This window comes from Rhea pennata, chromosome 7 (assembly GCF_028389875.1).
Source record: "Rhea pennata isolate bPtePen1 chromosome 7, bPtePen1.pri, whole genome shotgun sequence".
Classification (NCBI taxonomy): Eukaryota; Metazoa; Chordata; class Aves; order Rheiformes; family Rheidae; genus Rhea; species Rhea pennata.
Window position 1 is genome coordinate 16,754,231 of NC_084669.1, and position 17,489 is coordinate 16,771,719.

At 37.1% G+C, this 17,489-nt stretch overlaps 1 protein-coding gene across 2 annotated transcripts in view; it reads left to right on the top strand.

Moving 5' to 3' along the window:
* The window catches only part of LOC134142530 (adhesion G protein-coupled receptor A3-like), a 272,865-nt gene that overhangs the window by 219,585 nt on the left and 35,791 nt on the right, over positions 1-17,489 (top strand). For both annotated transcript variants that reach the window (XM_062579679.1, XM_062579680.1), the window contains 2 exons: positions 8,147-8,274; positions 9,431-9,554. In XM_062579679.1, the coding sequence (XP_062435663.1) occupies positions 8,147-8,274; positions 9,431-9,554 (252 nt within the window). The remainder of the gene's footprint in view (positions 1-8,146; positions 8,275-9,430; positions 9,555-17,489) is intronic.

Below are 17,489 nucleotides of genomic sequence, written 5' to 3' on the forward strand. Positions count from 1 at the left end.
AATTGTAAAAAGATCAGCCAGATGCGTATGCTTCATACCAGATGGATCCTAAATGCAGGTGCATGACTGCACTGTCGATGCTGCTTGTGTACATTGCTAAAATGTGTATAGTTGGGTAAATACTGTATTGTGTGTGTGTGTGTGTGAGGGACAGCGAACAGGCGCCAGGAATTGCGAGGACGTGTGCAGAGAATACCAAGCTGCTGCTGTCAGATGGAGCCCAGATGGCAGCCAATCGTGGCGCGCGGCTCTGACACCCACGAGTTAAATGCGGATATTATCGGCCACTTCGAACGCGCAGATTTCCCTCCGAGTTACTTCAAGGCTTTGTCACTCGGGCCAGCCTCGTTCGGGATTTAAGAGCCGTTCCCGAGATTTGATAGCATCAGATGTACCTCATCTTTTTGCAGCTTCTATAAGTTCCCTTTTCTTCCTCGGGCCTTTGTTTCCCCAAATAGGAAGCGCAGTTGTGCTTTGAAGATGTTTTTCTAAGTTCATTAAGGGAAGCCCCTGTCGGTGTTGCCAGGGCTGCGCACAAAACCGACCCTCGGGCTCAGCCGGTCCTTCCCCAGTTTTGTTAGTTATTAAACGTTAACTAATCTCACTTGCCAGCAACTAATTCCGTGGTTTGGTTTGGCTTGCAGAAAATCATGTGTTGACATATGCTGCAGTTTGGTTTTAGTTTGCAGAACGGAATGCAGGTTTCTCTCTGATAAAATGCAGCTGGGTTTTCCACAGCCCTAAAGGCAACTGAGGCTCCTTTTACTGCAGCTTTTTGTGTCTGCTGTGTAATGCTGGTTTAGGTCTTGTATTTGTTTCCTTGTGGTAATTCAACTTTGCTTTTTTTTCCTGTATGCATCTTTCACTTTTATCAGTGCAAGAAGAAAATCTTAGAGTCACCCTTGCTTCGTTTTTGCCACAGTAACAGCAGTGCTAATGTGATATGTTCCCTAGCTCACGTTTCGCACTCACTTTAAGAAAAGAGGTGCCTGACCTTAAGTTGTGATAATGCACGCATACAAATATATCTGCCAACAGCTGTCTCTCTAAACAGCTTGTGGAAAACTTTTGTAACTTCGTTATGTGCATCTGTTCTCCTACAAGTGAGTACGTTATTTGTTAATTGGTGTTTTGTGGCATAATGTCATGGACTTGCTTTGATTTGGGTTATGTTTGTCTGAGCAGCTCAATTCTCATTTGATAAAAGAAAAATATGTTATTGCTCTGCCTAGCTGTTACTTTATAATATGAACAATATAAAGTTCCCATGTGCATCTGCTGATACCACATCTGAGTGGCTGATGCATTTTAAAAGACTAATAAACTGACAGTAAATTCAAAATAGTTAGCAGTAGCTAATAGATACAGTGGAATTAGATACAATGACATGATAAGTGTTACTTTTTTATCTGTATAATATAATCAAATATATTAAACCATAAAAATTCATAATTGATTATTATGTTGTAGGGTAATAGTCATAAATGATATAATAGCTGTAAAGTGAAGTGCAGCAGTAAAGCAATAGTGAAGCTGAAGGTTTATGTTGCTGTCAGAACACTGCGTATACAGACGTGGCACAAGATGAAGGAGAAGCCTCAGTGAATCCAGCTGACCATTGAATGGCTCGTACAGCGCATGTTCTCATATTCTGATTCATCGTTGCTGCTCATCATCCTTTTTAATATTAGGACGAAGTTCAGTGAACTATTTTTACGTGAGTTTTTTCTGCCCATGAGCGATAAAAGGCTTAAAATAAAGGTTCCATAGGGTCCCTTTCAAGAAAAGCGGTAATCAAGGGTTTCTCGAGTGTGATTGATGATGATGAGCGTGAGCGTGCTTCATGTGAGAAGACTCATGTTGAGCCATTGCTTTTCTCTCAGTGGAAGTTGCTGAAGTGATGTCGGTGGGACAGCGTGCAGTTTGGACACGGAGTCGGGAAGGAGATAGGAGGAAGTGTGTTAGACTCTCACGCTGCTCTGAGTCGGGCAGGCAGGTCGAGTGAAGGAGTAGTATCGGACAAAAGAGCGTAAGGTAACCGTGTCTTCTGCTGATCAGCTTTTGAATGGTAGGCCCTGGAGTGAGAGCAAATGCTATGAAATAAAGTTCCTGAGTTATATTCCTGCATTTTCCCTCACTTACTGTGTGTTTAGACCAGTCCCCTGCCTCCACTTTTTCACTGTTACCTCTGGGCAACAGAGACACCGTCACAATCCAGTTTCTTCTAGAAGTGGCCAGAGCCCTCAGGGACCTTGAACTATGAACATCTGCAATATGGTTTTTTGATTTAGTAACATTACAAACCTATTCTGATGCTTTGGTGTATCCAGTTACTAATGTTTGGTGTATAAATACAATGCTTTTGTGCTGTTCTGTGAAATGAGCTTTGTATTAGTATTTTAATTCTTCAAGGCAATGCTTCTGTGTGTTAGGATTAATGTAGTGGCCTGTAGCTGTAGTACATGTGACTGAAAGTGTACTTCAGCAGATAACACTATCCAATAGTAACATCGGAAATTCACATTAAATTGCAAAATTTATTAAATATATTTTGACATAGATTGACCTTTGTTCTTCCTTTCATTTTTCTTAGAGGAGAGTGGCAATTCAATAGTGATAGGTATTATTGTAATTGTGTACAACATACCCTTCTCCTCCTCAGACTCCATTGTCTAGTAATTTCCTCAAATTTAGCAAATAAATGCAGGTAAAATTCTTAAATTTGTTTATGTATGTTAAGAGCATTTAAGCATAAGAGCAATTAAGATGAAATGGATTAATAAGCTTGGTTAGCATTTTTTTATAAACTTGAATATCGGCCATACAAATATGAAATTGTGAACAACTTTCCTATTTTTGTCACAGTTCAGTGCGTCTCTTACTCAAAACAATATAGGTGATTTTTTTTCTTGTGAAAATAGAGTCATCCTTTGAGAAAGGAGCATACAGTCAATAAATAGTTATTTGAGATAATTAGGTCTGAGGAGACTGAGCTGACAAAAGCAGAACAAATTTGAAACTTCTCTGGAAACAAACCTTGGAAAAATCTCTGTGAAACATTGAGGAGAGGCAAAACAGTAGTAATGAGTCATGTTAAAAGAGTTTGAGAGTTATTTACAGTTTACAAGCGTTCCATGAATCCTTCACGTCTTTCCAAGATAGAAAGATCACAGTACCACAAAAGTTACTTTTTCAATACTTTTAATGTGACTGGAGTCGGGCACAAAATTTCTGAGGACTGTTCATGATCTTTAGATCTGAAAACAGATAGTCTTCTAAACCTATAACTCGGGGCTTTTCCAAAAAAACCATCTGTCTAAACCTTTTGAAATTTATTCATGAGTCAAGGAAATATTACAGAAACATTATTTAGAAGGTTGACATAATTATGGTATATTTTACTCATAGAGAGCACAGAGTTTTCTAATAACAGACTGGAAGAGTGGTTCAGTACTTTCAAAAATCAGCCTGCTTACAAAGAGATAGGTTTAAGAGTGAACTTTTCGAAAATTTTTTGTTTTTAAACACCTGTCTTCACACCTAGAAATTAGACTTTAGCAAAGTATAAGCACTGGAGAATTAAGACTGTGAATGTCGAAGACTAGGCACTAAATAAACTAAAAGGTACAAGCCTGTCTTGTGTACTGGGACCAGCGAAATGCCTGTGTAGCATTAACTTTGATGCTTGTGCATGTGCACAGAAGCTGCTCAGTGCGAAGAGCTAAGTGTCTAATCTCTGTCATCATTCAGAAACTTGATCAAGAGGCACGTATTCTTCACCTGAGTCCTCAGCTGGCATGTACTGCTCAGGTAACAGAAAACGCTTAGCACATATGGACCGGATTGAGTCCAGCTACTCAGCAAAGGTCACTTTTATTCACAATATTCCTGATGGTGCCTATCTTTGATATAAAGCCTTGGGTTAGAGTACTCATACGAGAGAGAAAGATCTGTCTTTCACTTCTTTCTCCTTGAATTATGTTTACTTTTTATTCAATTATACTGAATAATTTATATATTATTCACTATGTAAAATGCATAAACTGGCTTGGCACTGGGGACCAAAATCCAGGTTCATCTGCTTCCAAATGCCCTAGCTTTTTAAGAAACCAAGCTTCTGACTGAAGCTCACTCTTCTTATATGGCTTAATGGATCTTCCATTCCTGGTAGTGCATCTTTAACAGGAGAGGAAGGGAATCAGACTATGAAGGAGCTCAATAAAATGGGCAGTCTCCCGAGAGACAGAAGAAGGCCTCCAACCTGTTGAGATCACACCAAATTGCAGCCCTGCTCTCCTGTGTCAGGTGCTCCATTCACTTTGCATTGCAGTGTTTTTGGCTCTTTAAACAGACTCCCACTCATTGGAGAATTGCCATATTCTGGTGCTCCCAAACACACTGATAGAGCTTGCCACCTAATTTTTAAGTTGTGTGTTGCCTAAGAACGTATAAATGCAAATAGGGATCTAAACTTACCATGACTCATTGTTCATATGCACTTTTGTTTCTGAGTCTCTGGCACTTGGGTATTGCTTCCTTGAGGAATACAATTTCACATGTCCTGCTTTAAACACAGAAATCAATTAGATTATACTTGCTGAAGTTATAATATTATAAGCAGTATTTTAAAAATAAGTCTTTAATTTGCTAATATATGAATAACAAAAATGTACAAGGTGAACTAGATTGTTTTTTAACATCTGAGATTTAATGAAATATACCAATGTTTAGTACTAATCTACTATATCTTCCCTTTGGTTGTGTCTGTATTTGCTATTAGATATCTCAGGGCTGCTTTCAATACGTAATTCATCTATATACTTCTTTATACTTTCAAGTTGACTTCTAAGTCATCAGTATAAATGTGTCAGATGACTTTAGGAATGAAGTCTCAAGTAAAAGTGAAACAGTTCCGCTTACACTGTAATGTTTTCATAATTCTCGTTGTTGTATGAAACAGCTGATAAAATGTTTTTTCTGTCACTAATTTACATCACTAGAGTCTTCAGTGCCTTATACATGGTGGTACCATTTACACCTGGGAGTGCTCACATTCACGTCGTCTTATAAGGGTAAATGAAGGACAATTTCTCACTAGACAACATTTTATTGGCCTTGTAGTTGTAGACTGCAGTTCCTTTTTCATGTTAAGTCTTGTGTATGTTCACTTTCTTGCAGAAAATTCCTTCCAGTTTTCACTAATGTCATCCTTTGAATCTCCTTCAGGAAATAAAATCAAAAACACCTTGTATAAATGTAACATACAATTATGCTGCTTTGCATACAGCATGGGGGGGGAAAGCTTTATTTTCGGCATGCTGTCTTTCCCAGAAGATTGCTCACAGGATGTTGACAGATCAATAAGTTCTAATTATCATTAAAAAGAAGACAAGATAAGTTTATTGTGTATACATAATGAAGTCAGTTTTCAACACACAAAAGTCTTGAAAAAGGTACTCTACATTGGTGATAATACATTATGGTGCCCTTACTTAAAAGTTTTACTGCTTATTTACTATACAAGATTAAAAGAGAGATGATAAAATATGAATACTTCTAAATGTAATTAGCTTTAAGATGCTGATTGTTCCTGATTCTTCTGCAGGGAAAATGACTGTAATGCTGTAGAGCATATGGCATTTGCTTTTACATAAGTGCTCACACATACTTGATGGTCAATCCCTGCATTCACAATATTAAAAGCTAGCTTTTCATGTATTAAATGATGCCACCTCAAGTAAAGTTGCTTTCATATATTGTTACATAAATGCATTGCTTCTGTAGCTGTTCCCTTTTTCACAATTCTATTAACATTTCAGTCATCTTCCAGAAATATCCAACACATTTATGTCTTTAAATAACTGCACTGTTACTATATCAGTTATGGTAGCAGTTTTCTTAATGTACAGAAATGAAATAAGTATGTACATAAAAGTATAACAAGATGTACTATTGGTTTACCAAAATCCAGTTACATTCATAAGACCTAGAAGTAAATATTTCATTGTTTCAGCAGAATATTTCCAGTTAAATAGTCCAGTATTGACGTTGCTAGTCTCGTAATGTGAGCTAAAATTACTTGAGCTAAAACGGTAGTGAACATTTCTGGTAAAGAAAAGTCTGTGCCTCAAGAAACTCACTCTCTGGAATAATTAATTGGGACATAATGCAAATAAACATATGGGAGAAAAACTGTTTAACAAAAGGGTATTAGCGCAGAGATTAACTGGGTGCACAGTTCTTAGCCTATAGACTTCAATGAATTTTGTAAATTGAGTATAACCTGAATGTATGTTAATACACAAACCAAAAATCAAGGAATAGTCTCAAGAGCATAGATCTGTAGGATTAAAAAGCTTCCAGATCAAAAGGCAGATCCTCTTCCTGTGCTTTGTCAGAGGTGATTGAAGGAAGAATAGTGAGAGACAGTAGCAGAGAGAGTGAAAATACCTCTGTGACTGAATTTGAGCTTGGTGAACTGGGCAGGACTCGGGGCGGGCTTGAGGGACAAGTAGTGACCGAGCAGATTTTGCTGAAGCATTTAAACTAAGGGACACACACAAGCTGAGGAAATACTTGCAGGGAAATGGGATATGATGACATATATTTGCCATCTTGTTCATGTGGTACTGGTTGGGTATTTTTTATGTATGTTGCAGGCTGCTCTATTTTAGGACTTAATGTTGATATATGTGGCTGGAGAAATTACATGTAGTACAATCACTCTTAGAAACTTTAAAGCTAGTTTGAAGGAAAAATAATGACTACTGAGGCAGGTATTACTTGTAAGAAGGACCCTTCTGGAAAGTAAACCGAAGTGTATGTCATCCACAATTTAATAGTAGCATAAACTCACGAACGTTAGCTACTGATACGTGGACAAGTACAAATACATAAATAATGGTCCTGGAAATCAGCGCTCTGCATGCAAATGTGATTTAAAAAAAAAAAAAAGTATTCGCATTATAGTCCCAGTCTCCAAACTTCTGTCTTTCACTCTGGTAAGAAAGTGCATTGAATCTTCCATGGAAACCTAAAACTGACAAATATGAAGAAAAGCTTTTAAATATGTGTCAGTATTTTTAGTGTTAAACTTAGATTTTGTCAGTTTGTGGTATTAAGCATTTTTTCAAGGCTTGATTTTTTTTTCTGTGTTAGGATGCATATTTGACTGTGTGTGCACAGTTAGTGCCATTGGACATGCAATCTGCCATGCAGATAATACTTTGTGTGCACTTTGATGGCTTATGTGTCTAATTTGTAGTATTTGCAGAAACGTAGTAGCACAAACACATGTGGCTTAGTGAACCTCTATTGCTTGGTTTAATTCAGTTAGTCTGAAGACTTACTGTTATCCATGACAGACTACTTTTGCTTTGCATCCTTCTCACCTGCAGATTTAGCTCTCCTGTGACTATTTTTATGTGAGGTCTTATTCTCAGCTGAGATCCAGTAAGTTAGAGTGGGAATTTGATGTGGCTAATTTTATAAAGGTACTCCTTTTTCATCATTTTTCCATGAAGAATTGTGTCAACAGACAATAGCAGGCCCAAAAGGAACTGGTGGTTCTTTAGTTTGCAGTAAAACTACTTTTGAATTGACAGACAGTAGCATATGTGCAACTAAGAATGAAGGTCACTGGGCCAGAGGACATATATCAGCTCTGCATGTTATTTGACTCTAGGAGCCAATCAGTTAATCTTTTGGGTGTATTCTCATGGCTTTTGTTTTTTTGATTGGTTCTGCTGAAGTCATATATATGCCGTTTAGAAACCTTTATGGTAATTTGATATTTTCTACTTAAAATCCTGGTAGAATACATGCATAAAGTTCACGTTATCAGGTGGAACAGATATTGGTATTGCCTGCAAGGTGTAATTTTCTATGTTTTTTTCAGACTTTCTTTTTTATTAGGATGTGTGTGCTTGTACAAAAAGGTTAATTTCTTTCTTGCAAAGTGTATAGAGATGAGGAAAGGGCAGTCTGATGTCATTGTAAATTCATGAACTGTATCTACATAAAAAGTTCATCATCTTATTTTTCTACTCTTGAGAGGGAACAGCTAGAAATGACGTGACATACTGAAACGAAGTCTCGGAGTTTCACACATGCCTAACAATGTTAAATCATTTTGTTTTCTCCATAGGATTTTAAGACCGTGCTATCTTTCCCCCAGTACCCAGGGGAGTTTCTGCACCCTGTGGTATATGCATGTACTGCAGTTATGTTGTTGTGCCTGTTTGCTTCCATTATCACCTACATTGTCCACCACAGGTAAGAATTCAAATTTAAAGCACTTACGTTAAAATGGTCAGCATTATCTGAAGTACTCTGATTTTACTATCCCTCACTGAAAAGACACAGTATTTTAAATGATCTTAATTACTATTGGATAGTAATATCAGTAATATAATTTAGACAAAAGTAGTCATGAAAAGGTTTATGTCAAAAATAAAAATAGAATAAAGATTTGCACAAAACTAAAGTGTGGCATGCAGATTCTCAAAAGGTAACTTCTGAGAATGATGAAGAAAATGGAACCTTCCATTCAAAACATATACATATTCTCCTAAACAAGCAATTTATTGTAATATGTCACTCTACTAAGGAAAAAAATGTCTAGTGCCATATGAATTCATCTTTAATTGTATGAAGAAATCAAACATTTTTAAAATGGAAAGCATAAATCATTATGACAACTTTGTTCCCAGGTTGTACCTTCCTTAGATGTATGTCTAAATGGTCTACATATTGTTCCTAAAACTTCCAGCTTGACAAGTTAGGGTAGAGCTCTTCAGTGTAAAACCCCAAGGACTATCGAAGTAGCGTGGGGTGGGTTCCAGTCCAGCAGCAGCACCTTGGACAGATACACAGCAGTGTTGGTGTCTGAGAACAAGTTTGGTTGAGGGATGTGGCAACTATCGTTGGCTGAAAGAGATTTTCTTTGACTTTTAAATCTGCTTAAGTTTAGAAATTTTGTATTTTCCTTTATATAAAAGATTAATATAAATGTCATTTTAACTACATACTTGTGTTAAAAGACTATTAGCAATTTAAAAGAGGAGTGTATTGTACTGCAGAAGCTGCTAAATATTAATCAGTGAACTTAATGCAATGACTTCTGATCATCTGCTTCTATTTAATCCTTCAGAAATGTCTTGTTACAGTTCTGCTTATCTGCAGCTATTCAATGAGCTTTTTGCTTGTATCACTCTTCATTAGATGCTTGATTGGAAGGCACCTTCAAATCAGTAGACTCTTTTTTCCTCCTCTCCTATTGACTTCAATGCTTTATAAATCAGACTGTTCTATAGATAAATGGTTACACAGGTATTCAAGAAACACGTAATTCTATCATGTTTAATATTCTTCTGAAGTATAATTTTCATTATATATATGTGTGTGTATTTTTAATGTTATTTTTCAACAGCACAATCCGAATCAGTAGGAAAGGATGGCACATGCTACTCAACTTTTGTTTCCATACTGCTCTTACTTTTGCTGTTTTTGCTGGTGGAATCAATCGCATTAAATACCCAATTATATGTCAAGCTGTAAGTATCTGCCTTGCTTATTCTTATTAAAAAATTGAAAACCTGAAGCTGTATCTTTTCATGTAATAGTTCTCTTTCTGATCATACATTGTTCCTGGATCTTAATGCAGAGGTTCTTCAGAACAAGAATTCATTGTTACAAGCATGTCTTTTAAAGGCCAGTATTGAAAGACAGGAATTTCTGTGTTCAGTGTTTGGTTGTGCCCTGATTTTTTGTGAGAGGTTAACCAATTCACTAGCTTCTCTGTACTCCTTATGTAAATACTAACTTGAAATTGTAACATTTCTCTATTCAACAAGGTTGTTGAAAAGTATTGTTCATGAATGTTTGTAATGTCCTTTCTGATCTTTGGATTGAATTATGTAGAACTAAAATTACTGCTGCTGTTCTTTTAATATATTACTGCACCACATCTGCCTGATGATGGCTCTGGATACACTTAGTGGTCACTAAATCTATACATGGGTAGCTTGCTGCTTATAGTACAATTATGTTTTTTAATTACTACTCGAGCTAAAGAGACAAAGCAGACCACAGTGTATTTGTGCTTTATGTATGCCTGTGTGTAGAAACTGCACTATTCTACCTTCTCTCATTCCGTCCTTTCCAGGTGTGTCATGCCCTGAGATGTACAGAGGGGGCATGCCCTGAGTATAGGGCACGAGTTTATGCAGTAGGTGAAAAGAGTTATTTCAGTAGTAAAACACTACCCTAGATGTTTTGTCTGTCACTAGTCTGGTTCTACTGATTGGCTTGTATGGGTGTAAATAGGAAGAGTCACTAAACGCTGGCAGAGCTACAGCTCCCTTCGTCCTCTGCTTCAGTGCATTCTTGCTCTTCTTTGCTCCTGATGTGTATGCCCTACAGTTTCAGAAAGGCTTCATTAAGCAGAAACATCTGTGACTGCAGTAATTGTCACTAAGCATTATCCAAGATATATATTTTCCATTTCTGAGACCTAAATTTTTTAAAATTAGCACATGTATCTTCTCTTTCTCCTCTGCACTGAAGAACTGACTCTGCCTACTGCTGTCACAGTATTCCCATCTAATTCAGAAATGAAGAGCGTTATGGGGTTTGAGCTTTCAAGAAAATAAAAAATATCTCCCATAATAAATCCTTCCTGAGACCAGTGCTTTTGTTAGTGAAATTATGAGTTATTCTTTTGGCTTGGAATAATGTCCATTCTTTGAATTTAAAAAAAGATGTCATTAGTGCATTATAATATTTCTATTATTAGTAAGAAGAGTCATAACATTAATCTTCTAAGCACTCATGCCACTTCTCAGCAAGCTTCCTGGAAACAGCAGCATGTAAATTGCCCTTCTGTTTTTGTGTACAAATTTTAGTCTTAGTTTTTAGATTCTCTTACCTATTTCAGGTAAAAATATAGCTGAGATATAACATTCAACTTAAATAGGTACAAGGAATAATAAAGAGCAAGCTACATATCTTACTTGGAATGACTCCTGTCTAAGAAAAGGAAGCAAAGAACAAAACTGAGCACCTTTTATATATAAATGTGTTGTATTATATGCTCATGAAATTTTAAAGGAATGAACTGTTGTTTCATAGCTATTGCTAGATGCAAATATAGATAATACTGTATGTATACTTACTGCAGTGTAATCTTCAGGCTTGTCTGAGGTCTTAAATATAATTCAATTTAAAAACTAGTAGAATATTTTAGATCTTCTCAGGAAAAAAAAAAGATTTTTTTTAAGGCTATTCTTTCTGTACTATTACCTTGTACTTCTATAGTCTTATCATTAGAAAATGTTAGGAAGTTTTAGACAGATGAAAAATGTGTCTCAGAATGCTCCTCTGAGTTATTACTATGATACTGATTACATAGGGAGGTAAACTGTTTATATGGGGAATTTAGGACTAAGTGACATTCAAAAGACAAAAGAAGGCCTGTTGACTTCAACTACTGTTCTATATGCTAGAAAACATGTCTCTGTTAGAATTAATTTCTAATTACTTCTGTAGCATAACTAGTGTAAGTTTTTGCTCTTGTTTTCTGTCAGATCCTGTAAAAGGCTTTTGTATATGCTTGTACATGATTATCAGGAAATGGCACCTGTAGATCCTGTAAGCATCTATATTGTTCCATGTGCAAAGTTTAGGTGTATTCATTACATGGTACTAATTTAAATGACACAGTTGTCCACTAAATTATTCCAAGATAAATATCCTACAATATCTAGTGAATTGCATTGTAATAAATCTGTATGTTCTAGCAGATTGAAGTATCATTTACCATTGTCTTTATCTGTAGTTTGCAAGTGAGGGTAGCAGATTAGATTGTAGGGCAGCCATGGCCATGTAATTACATGATCACAAATGACCATCTGTTGTTACAATCATTGTCTGGTGATTTACTTTTCAGATTGCATGGTAAAAATGCAGTATTAACAGTGATAATGAAAAACTGATTGAGATAAATGAGTTATTAATAATCTGTTACAAGTAATATATAAGCTACATGAATATCTTCATAAAATGCATTATCAGTGACAGCTGTTACTTGCTATGATACGGAGCCAGATCTTGGACTGCTGAGAAATATGCACAATTAGAGAAAATTAATAGATCTATACACATACGCCTTCTATTCAGTTTCATAAAGTTATTTATTTACCTGACACCGTGCCTCATCTGCAGGCAATATCAGCAGCAGCTAAGATACAGGAAGGAAACAGGGTGCACAGGTCAAAGACACACTCCTTGCCATCCTAGTAGAAGGTGCCCGATGGATTTAGGTAGGGCAGACTGGTAGAGCAGTCCAGATAATCTAAGTTAGGACTCTTCTAGCTGAACAAATGTCCTCTCCTAGAACATCCCCAGCCCAGACCCTTCTTTACCTACTTTTTTTTTTTTTTTACCGACAGTAACGTTTTAAAAATTTGCATGAGTCCCAGTGCCTGTCTCCTCTTGTAATAACCTTTAGAGGATTACTGTTAAATACCTGTGAATTAACCTTGAGGGTGCCAAACCTAGGAGTAAGAGAAATCAAATCTTCTGAAGTTTTCCTGAGCAGTTCATGTATTTGAACATTTCCCATTTCTAAGCAGTGGTGGAGTATATAGTGCTCTCTTCCTACTGCCATACTGTGTATAGCCATTCTTTAAATCACTCAGCCCAATGAAAGGTGTTTACACAGCTGTTGTGGGCTCATGTCTCCCCAAGTGTAAACTTTAACTCTTTTTCTTTAAGTTTTGGAAATAAGCTGGTATGAATGTTTAAGAATAGATTTGTGAAAATACTATTGCCTCAGGTGACGTTGAAGTATATTAGTTATATTCCTTTTGTAACACCAATAACGTGACTATAGCACAAGTATGTTTTTATCTGTTACAGTTCATAACACAGCTTTACTCCCGCAGCAGTATGATTTGCACTTTTGGTTTCCTAAGTGCATAGTGGAAGATTCCAAGTGCAAGCATTTTCTGTGGTAACAGCTGAAACATAATGTCAAAGCCAGTGAACCTCTACCTTTGCTTACTGTAATTACCTCTAAAACTTTTACATAAATTTCACTGCCATGTCTTTACCTAACTGAATAATAGACTGAGGATTTTTCCTTCCTAATTAAGCAAAAAGGGTGGTTGTAAAATAACTTCAGTTGGATCACCTTCCCCTTCTAAATGAGGTGTCCCAGGCTAATTTTAAGCAGCAGGAATTAATGCTATGGAAATTGACCCATTTTCTATGACAGAGAGCTGGAAGAACCTTCATGTCTCCTTGAAGGCAAAGTAATTGAACTAAGAAATGTGTTTTCACTGATAGTAAGATATTTATTTTTATCTGGAATCTAACAATCTAAAAGTACCTTTTGAACTTGCATGTCTGTGTCAGAGAAGATTTTGTGTAGACTGTCTCACTTGGCTGTTTGCCATGTGCTCTTGTTATTTGTAAAGAAATGTTAGAGTGCTGGTCTTGAAGAGTCTTCTGCTGTTTCACAAATTTCCTGTGTGAATGAGATATATGTCCACAGACTGTTTTTTTTTTAAAGTACCCACGAATCTGATTCTGAGTGTCCTTGAGGCCTGGCTACTGGTGTGGAATCCAGAGCTTTGAGTTTGTGCTGGAGTCCTTCAGACAATGCCAAGGATGTGTTAGGGACAGCAGAAGCAGAACAGGGTTAATCAGAGCCAGGGAGCTCCACAGGAGGGTGCTTGAGTGAGCTGGTAGATGATATAGTCGACCCCTTGCATCTCCGTGGCTCTCAGATTATTTTCTTCAGAGGGCAGGAGGAGGCTCATTCTTTTCACATGAGAAATGAGATGTAGGGAGACATGGTTGTAGTTGGAGGCATTGGTTCTGTACCCTCAGTTTGAAAGATTTCGATGTCATCACTCCTCCTTACCAGGACAGCATTGTAGCCATTAGGCTATGGCTGCTAGGGGATGAAAGGGTCAGTGTTGAAGCAGGGGAAGAATAGACATAAGAGCGTAAGATTCAGAAGACAGGAGAGTTGTGGAACAAGACAATGTCATAATTTTATATCCTAGTAGCCAGGCACTTAGTGGCATGAAACTTGATCACATCTCCAAGAAACACATGAAAACTTTAATTTGATAAACTGTATTGGTAAGATTTGTTAAAGCTCAAATCTCATTTCTCTTTCCTGGTGTGTGTCATACCTGAAGCTGTCTTGCTTGTAAATTATTTTCTACCAAGCAGTAAATCTTCATCAGGAAAGGTGAACCCAGTTCCAGACTAGCCAGTAGCCTGGTAGTTAAGAATATTGTCCTTGGAAGGCAGAAATGTGGATTTGAATCCTGTTAAATTAAGAATGTCTTAGAATTAAGGGCCACATCTTGGGTAGGAGCTCTGGATAGAAAGATATAATAGAGGAGGAAAAGAGCAGTTCTTTCTGCTGTAGCTATGCTTTGTGAAGTAGAGGGGTAAAAATAAACTGTTTTGATTAAATTTGCTAGTCAGGGCTTCTCAGGAGCTACACAGAAAAATGTTCTCTAGTGGCTTTTGAGAGGTCTTTGATGAGGTGGGTGGTAAACTGCTCAGCTCTGCTGAGACAAGAAAAGAACTAGATGTATGTACTCGCAAGACTTCAGGTGGCTAGGAACTTTATTAGAAGCCACCTATGACCACTAGAAAGTTCACACACTGTGGGGTTAGATGGGCACGCTAGAGATTGTCCTCCTGCTCTCAGGGAGCTGCTTTGTGCATCTCAGCTTCTTACTTCAAATTTTCTGCCTACAAAGTGAGCATGGGGCTTTTCTAGGGCTAAATAATATTATGAAATACTCAGGTAGTGCTAGTGGTATTGAAGACCGTGCAGAAATTCCTGAATCCCTTCATTTCACCAAAAAGAAGTTTTTCTTCTACAGTTTAATGGTTTAATCAGAATGTCAGAGCATATGCATATCCTCCTTTAAATAGAATTGGCTGAGAAAGGTCAATCTTATCTGAAATACGCTTACAATTGAAAAAAAATAAATGAAATGAAAAACTAGGAGAAAACAGATATTTGTGTGTAGGTTAATGCTGTTCAAAATAGCTTTATGTGCCAAAATGTTAGGTAGCTTTTCATAAACGTGTATTCTGGTCATTACCATGGCAACTGCAACATGGTGTGGAACTTCTGTTACCTCTAAGGTACTGAAATTTATTGAGGGCACACGTACTTACTGTACCTATTGAAGGCATATCTTCTTACTGTAGAAAAGTGTAATCTTCTTTTCAGTAGGCTGGTACTTATTCCCAAAGATAAGTTCTATAAAACACAAGACACAAAGGTGAGTTTAAGAAAACAAGGAAATTTTCACTGTAATAATTGCAGATATTAAACAGCTTTAAATGCAATGCTGGCTTTAGTGCATACGTCCTGATCGTCCTTTCTGTAACGTTTGACCTGTTACGAGGTCCTGTAACATCAGACGATATCAAACTCTGTTATGAATCATGATTTTGTTTTGTGAGAAAAACGGAGCCCTTCCCACACACGTTTGTGTGTGATACACATTGTGGGGAAGGTAAACTCCACTCATGGTGAAAATAGTTTTTAAATTAATGTTTTGATATTTAGTTTGTATCTATTTACTTGCCTCTTAACTTTTACCTCTGCTCAGCCACTTCCATGCCATGGAGCTGGTAACTCGTGTTTCGTGCAGCAGGCTTGGGCATCTTCCTGGCTTAAGTGAGCTAGAAGGAGGTTTTCCCACTGAGGGAGACGTGGCACGTGCACCTTTCACCAGCTGCAGCCGCCCCATGAAATGACTGATGTCCGAGTCAGGGAAAGAGGAGGCAGGGAGCAGAGCCCACCGCTTTGAAACACTGCATTTTTCAAGGCCAAGAATGGCAAGCATTTGTTTACAAAGGAAAATACAGATTAAAAAAATCTACTCCAGGAAGCCTTTTTTTGTGATAGGAAGTGAGAAACGGCATCATCATCACACAGAGACAAGGGTACCCTTTCCTTTGGATTTTAGTATAAGAGCTTAGTGCACCCTTCCAAATTCCACATTTTTTGTGTCATATTGTGTTATCTCCAGGTTATCACCATTGTCCTTCAAATCTATCAGTTGTCAAGAGGTCCTGTATCATCAGACTATATTCCCTTTGGCTTAAGAAAGAAATAGAAATGAATTTTTGAGAGAGAAACATACTACTGAAGAGTTAGTACAGAACCTGGTCATATTTCTAACACTTTTCCATGTTTGCTTGAGATGTCTGTGTATCAGAATGAAGTTGCTGAAAGACACATTTTCTTCACGTTGTGAGAGAAGTAGTGTGACTAAGGGATGGCATAGCAATGATATTTTCAGTTCAGTTGCCTCCTTGAAAACTGAAATTGAAATCAATGGAATTGTTTTATTATATTTTTAAAAATCTCATCCTAATGAGGTGATCTTTTTATGTGCCTGGTCATTTCTGCATGTATGACCATATAGATTGTCTGAATTTCACATGTTGATGCATCTCACACAGAATTCATTCCTCATGTTCATATTTGTTATTTGACATACTTGTTTAGAATAGTTACAGAATATCTAGCAACAGCGCTATGCTGAAATGAGAATGAGATCACCAGCCAAGTCTCTAAAATCTTTCCAGCTCTTCTTCCTGGTTCCTGCTGCCTTCTTGCTCTTTCCCTTTCTCCCTCCCCTCTTTCTTCCTCCCTGCTTTTTCCCTCCTCCCCATCCCCCAGTTCAGTCGTCTTCACTATGTCCCTACAGAAATGCTACAAGCTGCTCATGAACCAAGTCCAGACAGCACTAGCCACTGAGCTGGCAACATCTGCCAGCTGATGGTACAAACTTGTCTCATTCTCTTATTTCTGCTTCTTTTACCTCAAGCGACAACAGCTATGAAGGCTTTATTCTCCCTTGCCTAATGTGTCAGACAAGTCCCAGAGAAAATTACAGAAGGCTTTCTGATGATGATATTTCCTGCTACATGCAAGTTTTATGCTGTGTGACTAAATATAAACAGAATTCTTGGATTTTTTCCTTTACCCATCAATTATTTTGTTTTAATTTGAGCAAAAATGGAACACTCTTTCAAAGCAATCATTATAATAGATTTGTGTTAGCTTTATTCAGCAATTCTCTGTATTTCTTAAACATTTATGTGCTTTCCAATTATAGCAATATTTTACTTGTCACTGCAAAATGTCAGGTTATTGCTTCAAAGGTAACCTCATTTTATATAATCAGATGGAGACTTAGGTAATGTAATAAAGCACTGGAGATTGGATAAAATTCCAATTACTGTTTCCATAGTAATGAATAACAATTTCTAACATAACATAGATGTTAGTATCTTAGTGATGTTTGTATTTTATTTTACTTTTTAATGATATACACACCAGTCTGTTGGAGACATCTTGTTAATAACACTATTGAGAGTTTGCATTTCCTCTTGATGGTGGACGCTGAGCACTATCAGTTGATTTTTAAAATTGC